Source organism: Eptesicus fuscus, chromosome 20 (genome assembly GCF_027574615.1).
Source record: "Eptesicus fuscus isolate TK198812 chromosome 20, DD_ASM_mEF_20220401, whole genome shotgun sequence".
NCBI lineage: Eukaryota > Metazoa > Chordata > Mammalia > Chiroptera > Vespertilionidae > Eptesicus > Eptesicus fuscus.
The window spans coordinates 20,350,959-20,363,155 of record NC_072492.1 but is presented as its reverse complement, the minus strand read 5'-3'; the positions used below and the strand labels follow the sequence as shown (position 1 = coordinate 20,363,155).

Sequence of the window (12,197 nt, the reverse complement as noted above, 5' to 3'; positions counted from 1 at the left end):
GGGAATCCGAAAGGATGGTCAACCTTAATTGCTCTGGTCGGAGCTAATCACTCATTGTTTAGTTGAGACATTGGTAGTTAAAGCAACCGCCACGTGTTAGTCATATGTAAATTCTTGCTGATTATCTATTATTGGAATTTCCTGCCTAAAGGATATGGGTGTATATCATAACCTTAATAAAAGGGATAGCAAGGCCAGAGCAGTGGTAGTCCACCCCCTAGAGGTGGACTCCTCCCTGGCCCCCCATTTCCCAAATTAATTCTTTTCTAGTCTCTCTTCATTTTGTGTGCGGCCTTCTCCAGAACCCGAACCCTGAACAGGAACTCTGAGCCACTCGGGACGTGAAAGGGGCTCCCACAAAGCACTGTTTTAAACATGATCCCACTTAATCCTTACATCTATTCTGGGGTAGGAATTATTATTATCCCTACATAAAAAATACACAGCACAGATGATGACATGAAAACTACAAAAGAAGCTGCTTACCATGGATGAGTTTCCTTTTCCCTTCCGGAGAGAGGCTCCAGGAGTACAAGTACGGAGTAACTCTTCATGATCCATGGACATTTGACTGGTATTTCCACTTGAAGGAATGTCACATCCTAGCCCATAAAGGAATAGAAAGTGACAGGAGCTTCTATCTGCCTGCTAGAAGAAGAAATAAGTAAGTCTTTTTGAAGCACTGATAACCAAGAGAAATAAATCCTTAATATGCATCGTCTTCCTTTTTGAGACTACCCTGAAAAACCTCTCCTCACAACTCCTATCTCTCACTTTGAGGAACATTCACCAGAAACCCAGTAGTACAAATAATGTTCACTCAATGTCTTTGAAATGCTTCTCAGTTTTCCACCCTTGAAATCATCAAAACAGCAGATTCTAGAAGTGTAAATTACCATTTCTCAATCTAACATGGACACAAGTAAAATATCAACAACATGATTTATAAAGATTTTCTCCTATAACATTTTATTATCTGCCATGTCAGAATAATTAGAAGTTGACTCTTTTGAGATTAAGCTCCTCTGGACCAGTAAGTAATTAACATGGGTATATACGCCAAGTATGTCACAATAGTGACTGTACTGATTAGATTTATTACTGGATTAATTAATGCTGGATTGATTACTCCAGAGAATTATACCATAGGCAAGGGCATGAAACTATGAAGTCTAATGTTCTTTCTTACCTTAGGAATAAAGTCAGATTCCACTATATTAACACAGTAAGATCAGCCAGATGTGAATAAACCCAATTCACCATTAGCCCATCTCTAAATACAGAAAATTTAACAAGCTGCATGGTATACTGAAAAGCATATTAGTTTGCTATATTTAAGATTTCTCATAGCTATGATTCTAGAAAAGAATAAAAATTCAATGAATCCAATACTCCTAAAACTATGCCATAATAGAATTTTTAACTAACTATAGAAACTTCATATAAAAGAAATTTAAGGCTCTTCTCTATCCCTCAAAACCTTGTCACCATGCTTCAAAAGTTCACAATCAAACTTTTCACTCGGCCCCAAGGAAGAAGGTTCCTGATATTTTTAAGAGGTGAAACCTTGATGGCAGGAATATAAATAAACCTAGATTGTGTATTTCCTTTAGCTTCTTAATAGATAGCATTCCCTGATCAAGTAGAGCCCATAAAATCCAAATCTTAGCTATGAACTTTAGAGCAGATAGATTATGCTCTTCAATATATTTTGGTTATAGCAACCTCCACTCCTCTTAGGCCTGCCCACAGAGACCTGCTTAGCTCAATTAGAATTAATCAGGATTGCAACTCTAAAACCAAAGCCTCAGAATATTTTATTTTTCATACTTCTTCTTTTTTTAAATTGCTTTTAGACAGAGAAGAAAAGAGAGGGAGAGAGAGATAGAAACATCGATGTGAGCAAGAAATATCAATCGGTTGCCTCTCGTATGGACCCTGAATGGGTTATCAAACCCACAACCCCTTGGTGCACAGGACAATGCTCTAATCAACTGAGCCACACCAGCCAGGAACTCATAATAATTTTTAAATGTTGATTTGTTAGCAATTACTTCCCTTAAACTTTGTGAAGGAGGGAGGTGCTGAAGTAGAACTGACTTGGCTAATAAACACTTCCTTAATTTTTTTCCCATTACAATTCCAAATATTCTTTCCTTTTTAAAGATGTCATTTTGCTTACCTTATTTTTAAGAAGAAATTTATTCCTGCAGATCAGAATTTCCCGCAACCATTTGAGAATTTCTGTGCTACTAAGCATTTGATGGCTAGTTAATTTCTTGCAGATGTAAAAAAGCATTTGTGAACTGCAATAATATAAAGTTCATTGTTACTAGCACTGTCAATAGGTAATCTAATATATATAATAATCATTATGTAATGACATCCTACCTAATAATAGACAAATATGCAAATTGACCGTACCTTCGCTATGCCCATGATTGGCCAGGAGGCGCAGGGGGGCGGGACTCGGGGTGGCCGGGGTAGCTGATTAGGCCGGCGGGACACTGAGCTGAGTTGCCAGCAGAGGCACGAGCTCAGCGTCTGCGCCATGGCTGTGCTGCAGCACAGAAGGGGCCTCTGGGGCAGCAAGCTGACGTCCCGCTGCGTGGACTATCAAAAGCAAAAGTGTGGGAGCTGGGTGCCTGTCCGCTCAGGCACTCAGCTCCCCCACAATCGAAAGCAAAAGTGTGGGAGCTGGGTGCCTGTCCACTCAGGCAGCAGGCCTTTCAGAAGCCTTCTCGGCGCCGGAGGCTTCTGAAAGGCCTGGTGCACCAGCGATCGAAAGGAAAGCGTGGGAGCTGGGTGCCTGTCCGCTCAGGCACCAGGCCTTTCAGAAGCCACCGTGGCGCCGGAGGCTTCTGAAAGGCCTGGTGCACCAGCGGACAGGCACCCAGCTCCCCGCGATCAAAAGCAAAAGCGTGGGAGCTGGGTGCCTGTCCACTCAGGCACCAGGCCTTTCAGAAGCCTCCGTGGCGCCGGAGGCTTCTGAAAGGCCTGGTGCACCAGCGATCGAAAGCGAAAGCATGGGAGCTGGGTGCCTGTCCACTCAGGCAGCAGGCCTTTCAGAAGCCACGCCAGAGGCGTCTGAAAGGCCTGGTGCACCAGCGATCGAAAGCGAAAGCATGGGAGCTGGGTGCCTGTCCACTCAGGCAGCAGGCCTTTCAGAAGCCTCCGGCGCCTGGTGCACCAGCGGACAGGCACCCAGCTCCCTGTGATCGAAAGGGAAAGCATGTAGGGGACCCTACACGTGCATGATTCAATCATGCACTGGGCCTCTAGTTCTCTTATAATGGACATAAGTTTAGAGAAGCTTATTTTCCCTTCTGAGATTTGTTTTAGAGAAATGGTTATCAAAATGTTAACAGTGTGATAATCAAAGGGAATAAATCTACAGATTATATATTTCTTAAAAAATCAAGTTTTTTAAGAAATATATACCTATACTATTTATATACCTAAACTTAAAAATCAAGTTTTTTAAGAAATATATACCTATACTATTCTATACCCCCTATTCCCCAAACTCCCAATTATTCTACCCATGCATCTAATCCTTATAGAGGACTCAAAAAGAAATGACAGACCATGTGCTGCAGCACAGACTGGAGTAAACCCAGTATTCTAGAGCTGCGATACCTTCAAACAACTGCCTACAGACCATCATTTGCTGTTGCAAATAAAATTTTAGGAGAACATGGCCATACCCATTCATTTACATTTGTCTGTGGCCACTCTCATGCTCCAACAGTAGAAATGAATAGTTATGACAGAGGCTATCTGGCCCACAAAACCTAAAATATTTACTTCCTAGCCCTTTAGAGAAAAAGTTTGCTGATCCCTAGTCTGAAGTTGTACTGTCCAACACGGTAGCCACTAGCCAGCCACCACTTGTGGCTACTGAACACTTGGAATGTGGCTTGTCCAAATTAAGATGTGCTCTAAGTGTGACACACATCAAATTTTGAAGACTTTAGTCAAACATCTCATTAATAACTCTTATATTGATTACATATTGAAATAATATTTTAGAGGTATATCCTGGATTAAAAATATATTAAAATTAATTTTCCCTCTTTCTTTTCACTTCTTCATGTGGAAACCAGAAAATTTTGAAGTACATGTGTGGTTCACATTGCATTAGTATGGAAGAGCACTGCTCTCGGTGGAGGACTGAACTCAGCTGCCAAGTGACTTAGTGTACTCACTTCTATGGTAAGATAATGACAAAACCTGAGGCTAAATTTTCCTCAATGTACTCCTTTTGTGTTCATTAAAAGGTAGTAATTTATATAACCTAGGAAATAAATTATAAGATTCTGTATGTTTTTGCCGTCTAGGCAGATGTTTGTCATTAATTCCCTCATCAAAAACAATGGTTATTAAAAAACTTATGAAAGATCATAGTTTATAAAAGCAAACTATTAACATTACAAAATTTTAAAACTCTAAGCTTATAACTGCACACAGTCAATTTAAAACACAGTTGTATTACATGAAAATATGTAATAAAAGAGATTACAACATATATTAGTACTTATGGTTGGATAAGAAAATGTAGCACAATTAAAATTTTTTTTCTATATTGCTGTTACATTGTTCCCAGAGTTAAAACAAGAAATAATCTAATTAATAATTTCAAGTCAAATAACAAACAAAATCATAAAACCTCTGGAGTTATAAGTGAATAAAGTTTTATAATAAACCAAGTACTACAGAGTTAATATTTAAAGACAAAAAATAAACACAAAATAAATTTTTAAATTGAATTAAAAAATAAAAGTCCAAATACCTAATTTCCCAAAATGTTTCTACAGGAGCATCAGGGTTCCACAAATCAATGCTCTCTAATTGATGAAGAACCAGCAGAGCCTGAATTTTTAAAAAGAGAGAGAAGACTTACTCAAAAAACTTTTGGTAAACATAATATTGGACTATTTATCTTAAATCGAACTATTTAATTGTAGCCTCAACATACATTGTAAAGCAAAAGAGAAAAACTCTGAGAACCCAGATCTCTAGGGAACAAGCTACATATGTAAATAAATCACTTTATTTGTATCATTATTACTTAAAATGGCATACATGCAGGAAGTTAAATGACTGATGAATTCAGAACTCCAATATATAAATGTAAAAATTATTTATAATATGAATAATTTCAATAAGTATCAAAGAATTCTGTGGAACATAAAGTTAATCCCCAAGTAAGAAGAGCTTGCCAAAATTAATACACACAACAATTATTTTACTTCTAGGCCAAAAGAAAAAGTAATCTTGCCACAAATTCTTTTGGAACAGTGCAAAATAGACTTTGCATTTCATAGCAGAGTATTCATTCTAAAATATTTCTTTTTTTAAATATTGATTTCAGGGAGGAAGGGAGAGGAAGAGAGATGGAAACATCCATGAGAGAGAATCACTGATCGGCTGTCTTCTGCATGCCCCACACTGGGGATGGAGCCCGCAACCCAAGCATGTGCCCCAACCAGGAATTGAACCACAGTTTCATAGGTCAATGCTCAACCACTGAGCCACGTCAGCTGGGCTCATCCTAAAATATTTCAATTTGAATTGGAATTTGGCTCACAGAACATTAACAGGAATTAATTAATTAATTTAAAATATACAACTAACATACAAAAAAACTATTATGAAATAAAGCCATCAAAAAGTTTGTATAAAGACTCTTCCTTCAGACTGGCCCTACCCTAACTCCACCTCCACAGTGCTTCCTCCAGAGGCACATTGTTGAGCTCTGAACATTGTTCTGTCCTTAGTCTACATATCTGGCAGTTCTTTATTCCACTCTACAGCATTTTATTACAATTCCAATGAAACATTGTTTAGAACAAATAATGAGAATGGATTTCTTCTCTTAAAACCAAATCAAGTGCATAAATTGCAAATAGCTGCACTGATAATCTGCCTCAAATTAGAAAAGTTATTTAAATGTCCACCCTTGGACCACTTTATAACTCCAAAAGTTATAAATGATTAAAGGTTACACCTCTATTATCTTATCCCTAACATTTTTACTGTAAATGCTTTTAAATACATACTGAAAACTGCTATTCATTGAGAGTCTCTTAAAAATTATATAGTTTATAACTCAAAGAAAAACAACACAAATTAACATTCAATTTTGTCACTATTGTGCAAAAACTTAGTATAATTTACTGACAAAATTTTAAGTGGCAAATTCTCTATGTTATTGATTGACAAAATATTTTTGAAATATTGGAAAAAAATGTTAGCCTTTTACCGAGTTAATTGTTTTCCTTTTCACATTCCCTTCTGTTTTTTCGTTTTGACATACGTTTTAACAGAACTATAAAAACATAGTATACTCATCTGACATTTCATAAATATTTTTCCATATTACTGGTGAGCTGCATATGTTTTAATGGATATTTAAATGGATAGTTCACCAAATTAAAATGTCATTCTCTTGTCATTAAATATTAACCCATTCTCTTATTAGTGAATATTTAAAATTTTCCTAATAGTCTCCTATTATAAACTAGAGGCCCAGTGCACGGGATTTGTGCACTGGTTGGGGGCATGGCCTGCAGGGATCAACCCGATGTAGGAGTGCACTGACCACCAGGGGGCAGCTCCTGCGTTGAGTGTCTGCCCCCTGGTGGTCAGTGCACGTCACAGCGACTGGTCGACCAGTCATTCTGGTCGTTCTGCTGTTCGGTCCCTGGGCTTTTATTATATAGGATAAGAGCAGTAAGCACATGTGTGTAGCTCTTTCCTTTTTGAACTGTACTCATAGGATTGAAAAATATAGGAAGGGAATTATAAGCACACACACAAAAAGGGCATTTGCACAGCTCCTGCCAAATACTGTCAAATAGCCTTCCAAAAAGAATACAAGAAATATACTAATTTATAGGACCAATAGCAATGCACACAAACATAAGCAATGAGCACTGAAACATTTTTGGTAAAATGAAGTATACAGCTTAAACAATAAAGTAGCAAATCTTAAATGTATAGGGCAATGAATTTTCACAAATGTATATACTCATGTAACCAGTACCTAGATCAACATTATCAACACTCAGAAGGCTTTTTTACATTCCCTTCGAGTCATTAGCCCTTGATAAAAGTAGCCACTTTTTACTATAACCATAGATTATTTTTTGCCTGTTCCTTACAGCATGTTTTCTTCTGTGTTTGTCTGTTTTCTCTCAACATTATGTCTGTGAGACTCATTAATGCTTTGCACTTAGCAGTTCACTCTTTTTTTGTTGTTGTTAATCGGTATAATGAATATAACCAAAATTATTAATCTATCCTACTATTAATACATTTAAGTCCAACTTTTTACTATTACAAATTATGCTGCTATTAATATTTTTGTATGTCTTTTGGTAAACATATATATGCATTTGTTGGGTACATACCTGTTAGGTCCTATGTTTAACTTTTGTAGATATTGCAAAGCAATTTTTAATGACGGTCATACTAATTTGCAGATTACATTAGTACAGAGTATGAATGAAAATGTATAGTCATTTAATATTTCACAAAGCTTTTTGTTATGAATTTCTAGCTTAATTTTACTGTAGTCAAAAAAGTAATTCTGAATGACTTAACTCCTTTAGAATTTGTTGAGACTTCATGCTCAAGATACACTGAATGTTCCATGTGTACTTAAAAAGAAAGTGCAGCCCTGGCTGGTGAGGCTCAGTGGATGGAGTATTGGCCCACTCACCAAAGGGTTCAATTCCCAGTCAAGGGCACATACCTAGGTTGCAGGTTCAATCCCTGGCCCCAGTAGGAGTGTGAAAGGCAACCACCCTGATGTGTCTCTCTTATATCGATGTTTCTCTGCATTTCTTCTCTGTCTCTCTCACCCTCCCGCCCTCCTTTCCACTCTCTGTGAAAAACAATGGAAAAAATATCCTCAGGCAAGGATTGAAAAAAAAAAGAAAAAAGTTTTTATTGAGTATATTGCTCTATATATGTCAAATAGGTCATATTTGATAGTTATATTGTTCAAATCTTCTATCCCTACTAAACTATTTTGCCTGTTTATTCTGTCAGGTGTTGAGAAAAGTATGCTCAAGTATCCCACTATAACTGGAATTAGCTCTCTCTTTCCATTTACATGTTATATTTTGTAGCTTTGTTACTAGGTTCATATAGTTTTATTTCCAGATGAACTGAACCCCTTTGTAATAATGAGATGTCCTTCTGTATCTCCAGTTCTTGGGGGTTAGTATGTATGGCATATTTTTCTATCCTTGTACTGTCTACCTTCCAATGCCTTTATATTTCAGCTTTTTCTCTTAAAAAGACCAAATAGTAAGATTTTTGCACTTAGGTATTTACCCAAGAGAAATGAAAGCACATGCCTGCCTACACACAGATTTGTACACATGTTCCTAAAATCTTTATTTATAATAGCCAAAAACTAAAAACAACATGTCCATCAACATGGATAAATTGTGGTACAGCCACACAATAGAACCCTATCTATATATATAAAACCCTAATATGCAAATAGATGGATTGGCGGAACAACTGGTCGCTATGACATGAGTTGACCACCAGGAGGCACACGTGGAATATGGCGGGCATCACCAGCAGAGCGCGGAGCATGGCGGGCATCGGCTGCAGTGGGATGGTGGGGCAGATGAGAGGTGGCGCCAGACCAAGGCGGGGCACCGGTCACTGTCATCAGAGCAAGCCTCTGATGGTTACCGAAAATTCTTTGCTCCCACGCACTGCTCGCACCTGCTGCCGGCGCCAGCCCCGCTCACACCCGCTGCCGCCGGAGCCACTGCTCACACCCGCTGCTGGCACTGTCAGCAGGTGCAAGTAGCAGCTGCTGGCCCCGATCGCCCCTCAGGGCTTCTCCACCTCCCCCTGCTCCTGAGGGGCGATTGGAGCCAGCAGCTGCCGATGACGCCGGGAGCAGGGCTGCCGGCAGACAGGGGACCGAGGTCCACGGTGGGAGGGGCTGGGCAGGGGCATGGAGGGTGGGCTAAGACCCGCCCCTGTGCCCACCACAGCCTCGCAGCCCATAGTTCCTTTCAAGATTCACGAATTCGTGCACTGGGCCTCTAGTCCTATCTAATAAAGAGGGAATATACTAATTGACCATCACGCCCTCACAAAGATGGCGGCGCCCACAGCAATAATGAGGGAATGTGCTAATTTACTGCCACACCCTCAAAGATGGCGGCGCTCACAGTCCCCTCAGCCCCCCAGGCGCCCAGGGCCAGCCCAAGACACAGGCAAGCCTCAGATGGCGGCTGCCCAGCCACTCAGGGCCAGTCCGAGGCGCAGGCAAGCCTCATATGGTGGCTGCCCAGCCACCCAGGGCCAGACTAGGCTTGCACTGCTGGCAGTGGCAGCAGCAGACGTGTGATGGGGGCGTCACCTTCCCCTGATCGCCGGGTCGCCTCCCACCCCTGAGGGCTCCCGAACTGTGAGAGGGGGCAGGCCAGGCTGAGGGACTCCCCCTCCAATGCATGAATTTTCATGCACTGGGCTTCTAGTACAGCAATAAAAAGGAATGCATGTATCCACACAACTTTCACACAAATTTTCATAGCAGCATTATTCATAATAGTCAAAAAGTAGAACAATCCTAAATGTCCATCAAGTGATGAATAGATGAAAAAATGTGATATATCCATACAATGAAATATGTGGCAATAAAAAAGAATGTAGTGATTCATGCTAAAGTATGGATGAACCTTGAAAACATTACATTAAATGAAAAAAGGCAGACATTAAAGGCCACATATTGTATGATTATAGTTATACAAAATATCTAGAATGAGCAAATCTATAGACAGAGACAGAGTGGGGTTGCCAGCAGCTGAGATGACAGAGGAATGGGGATTAAATAGTGGAGATGGCTGCACAACATTGTGAATATACTAAAAACTACTGTGTATACTTTAAAATAGTAAACTTTATGATATGTGAATTTATGATATGTGAATTTGTATCTGAATTTAATACATATTTTGAAAGAGTCAACTACAATGAGACAATTCTGAGTGTTTTATTAATCATAAGAATGTGCACAATGTATTGCTATGTGTGATACTGGGGGCGGGGGAGGGGGTTCCTTCAGCCCAGCCTACACCCTCTCCAATCGGGGACCCCTTGAGGGATGTCTGACCGCAGGTGTAGGACCGATCCCTGTGGCAGTCACTTCCGGTGTTCGGTTGAGCCTTTGGTCGTTATGGACCCTGGGTTTTTATGTATTAGGATAAAGTAAGTAAATCCCTTCTTTCTCCATGGAGTTCATAACACAGTGTATAGACAAGAACATATCATTTCCAGAAATGACATAGTTCTCTGACAGATTTCCAGAAACTACATCTACCACTCATAAAAACCACATAGCAAAGAAACATCAAGAATGTATATAGTTTCAAGAGCCTAGAAATCTTTTCTCCCTTACCTCCATGGCTTCCTGAGCAATCTCTGGCATGTGTGACTGAGGAACCAGTTGGACAAGCCCTGTAATTAATTCCGCTGTACTGCCTTGGGTTTCAGGCCCCTGTTTTCTTGGATTCTGCAAGGAAAAAAAGCAATTTTCAATAAAAATAATTATTTGACAGTAGCTAAATAGAGGAGGGAATGCAGAGTGACTACTAATGGGTATCAGGTTTCTTCAGGGGGTGAAGAAAATGTTCTAGAATTAGATAGTGTAATAGCTGCACAACCTTGTATATACTAAACACCAGTGAATTGTACAATTTTAAATGGTGACTTTTATGGTATTGAATTATATCTCAATAAAAATAACTATGGAATTTTTTAATAAATCAAAACTGCTTTTGTTAAGGAGTTGCTTATTCTACATTTATACTTGTTCATTAATGTAAATAATGCCCAGCAAAAAAAATCCTAATTGAAAGAAAACACACTAGGTATTAGCTTTTCATAAGGAATCATATCAGTAATATAACTTTTTTAGCAACACTACAATGACTAAATCATATATCTCTGCTTCTAAACTGGTTTAGATCTTATAAATGATTGTGATCAAAGGCAAAGAACATGCATGTTGGGTGAGGGCTGCACAAGTACCCTGTGCAGCCCTCTTGTCCAGTACAGAGAAGCTACCCAAATCCATACAGGGCTAGAATACACACCTCCAGACACCCATACCTCCGTCTCTTTCATTGTGGGAAATCACTGTGTACTACAAAAAGCCAAATGGAGGTGTATATAAATGCAAATGTCTACCTACTTGAAGAGACTAAAAAGCTTCCTAAAACTTGGAAGTATCTAGTTATACTTCAAGAATATATGGTTCACTAAAGTGAGGCCAATTCATCTTGTGCCCATATTTGTATTTTGTTAACTACAGATTTTTTCCCCTCATAATGATTAAGGTAAGCCCTCACCCTAGTATATCTATAATTCAAAATTGTTAGCCTATTTTCTAAAATTATAGTCATTTGTTAACCCAATAACATTTATATTCAGTTGTTAATAACCTGATATCAAAGACATGACAAGTAAAAATGGTGTGTTTCCTACCCTCCTGGAGCATGTAGTCTGGTGAGAAAGAAAAACATCAATAAAATAATCAGACCAGTAAGTGTTAGGCTGCAAATGAGATAAGAACTATGAAGATACATGCTGCTATGATCACCTGTAACAGGGAAATGTGACAAAGTCAGAGAGGCTTCCTGAGGGCAGAGATGACAGCTCAGAATTAGCAGGAATTACTATGTGAAGAAGAGAGAGAAGCATATAGTATGCAGAGGGGACAGCAAGTGTAAGGGCAGATATGAGGGAGTGTGGTAAGACGGAAGAAAGGCAGGCCATTGTGACTACAGAAAAAGAGAAATAGATACAAAAAAATGTTAGAAGTAGCAGGTGGGAGTCAGATTTTACATAACCTTGCAGATCTACTTGGAGTTTGGTCTTTATTCCACAAATAATTTCAAGTAAAAGTTTTAAGGTGGGCAGGGAGCATTTGCTTTTTAAAGAGAGCACCATAAATTTATTGAAGAAAAATGATTAGAGGGGGGTAGGAGATGATGCAAGCTGAGTAATTAGGAGGCTTGAAAAAATGAGAATAGAGATGGTAGATATAGAATACAATAAAATTGTATTACTTTAAAAACAGCATGATTAAGATCATTTAATATTCCCATATTTCACCTATTTACTAAGATTTAGAATTTTTCTATGTAAAATATGAA

General features: G+C 38.9%; 1 protein-coding gene across 2 annotated transcripts in view; it reads right to left on the bottom strand.

The window, feature by feature from the left end:
- The window catches only part of NF1 (neurofibromin 1), a 237,669-nt gene that overhangs the window by 136,752 nt on the left and 88,720 nt on the right, over positions 1-12,197 (bottom strand). For both annotated transcript variants that reach the window (XM_008147785.3, XM_008147786.3), the window contains exons 14-17: positions 10,439-10,552; positions 4,793-4,872; positions 2,183-2,306; positions 487-648 (exon numbers count right to left, since the gene is read on the bottom strand). In XM_008147785.3, coding sequence (XP_008146007.1) covers positions 487-648; positions 2,183-2,306; positions 4,793-4,872; positions 10,439-10,552 — 480 coding nt within the window. The remainder of the gene's footprint in view (positions 1-486; positions 649-2,182; positions 2,307-4,792; positions 4,873-10,438; positions 10,553-12,197) is intronic.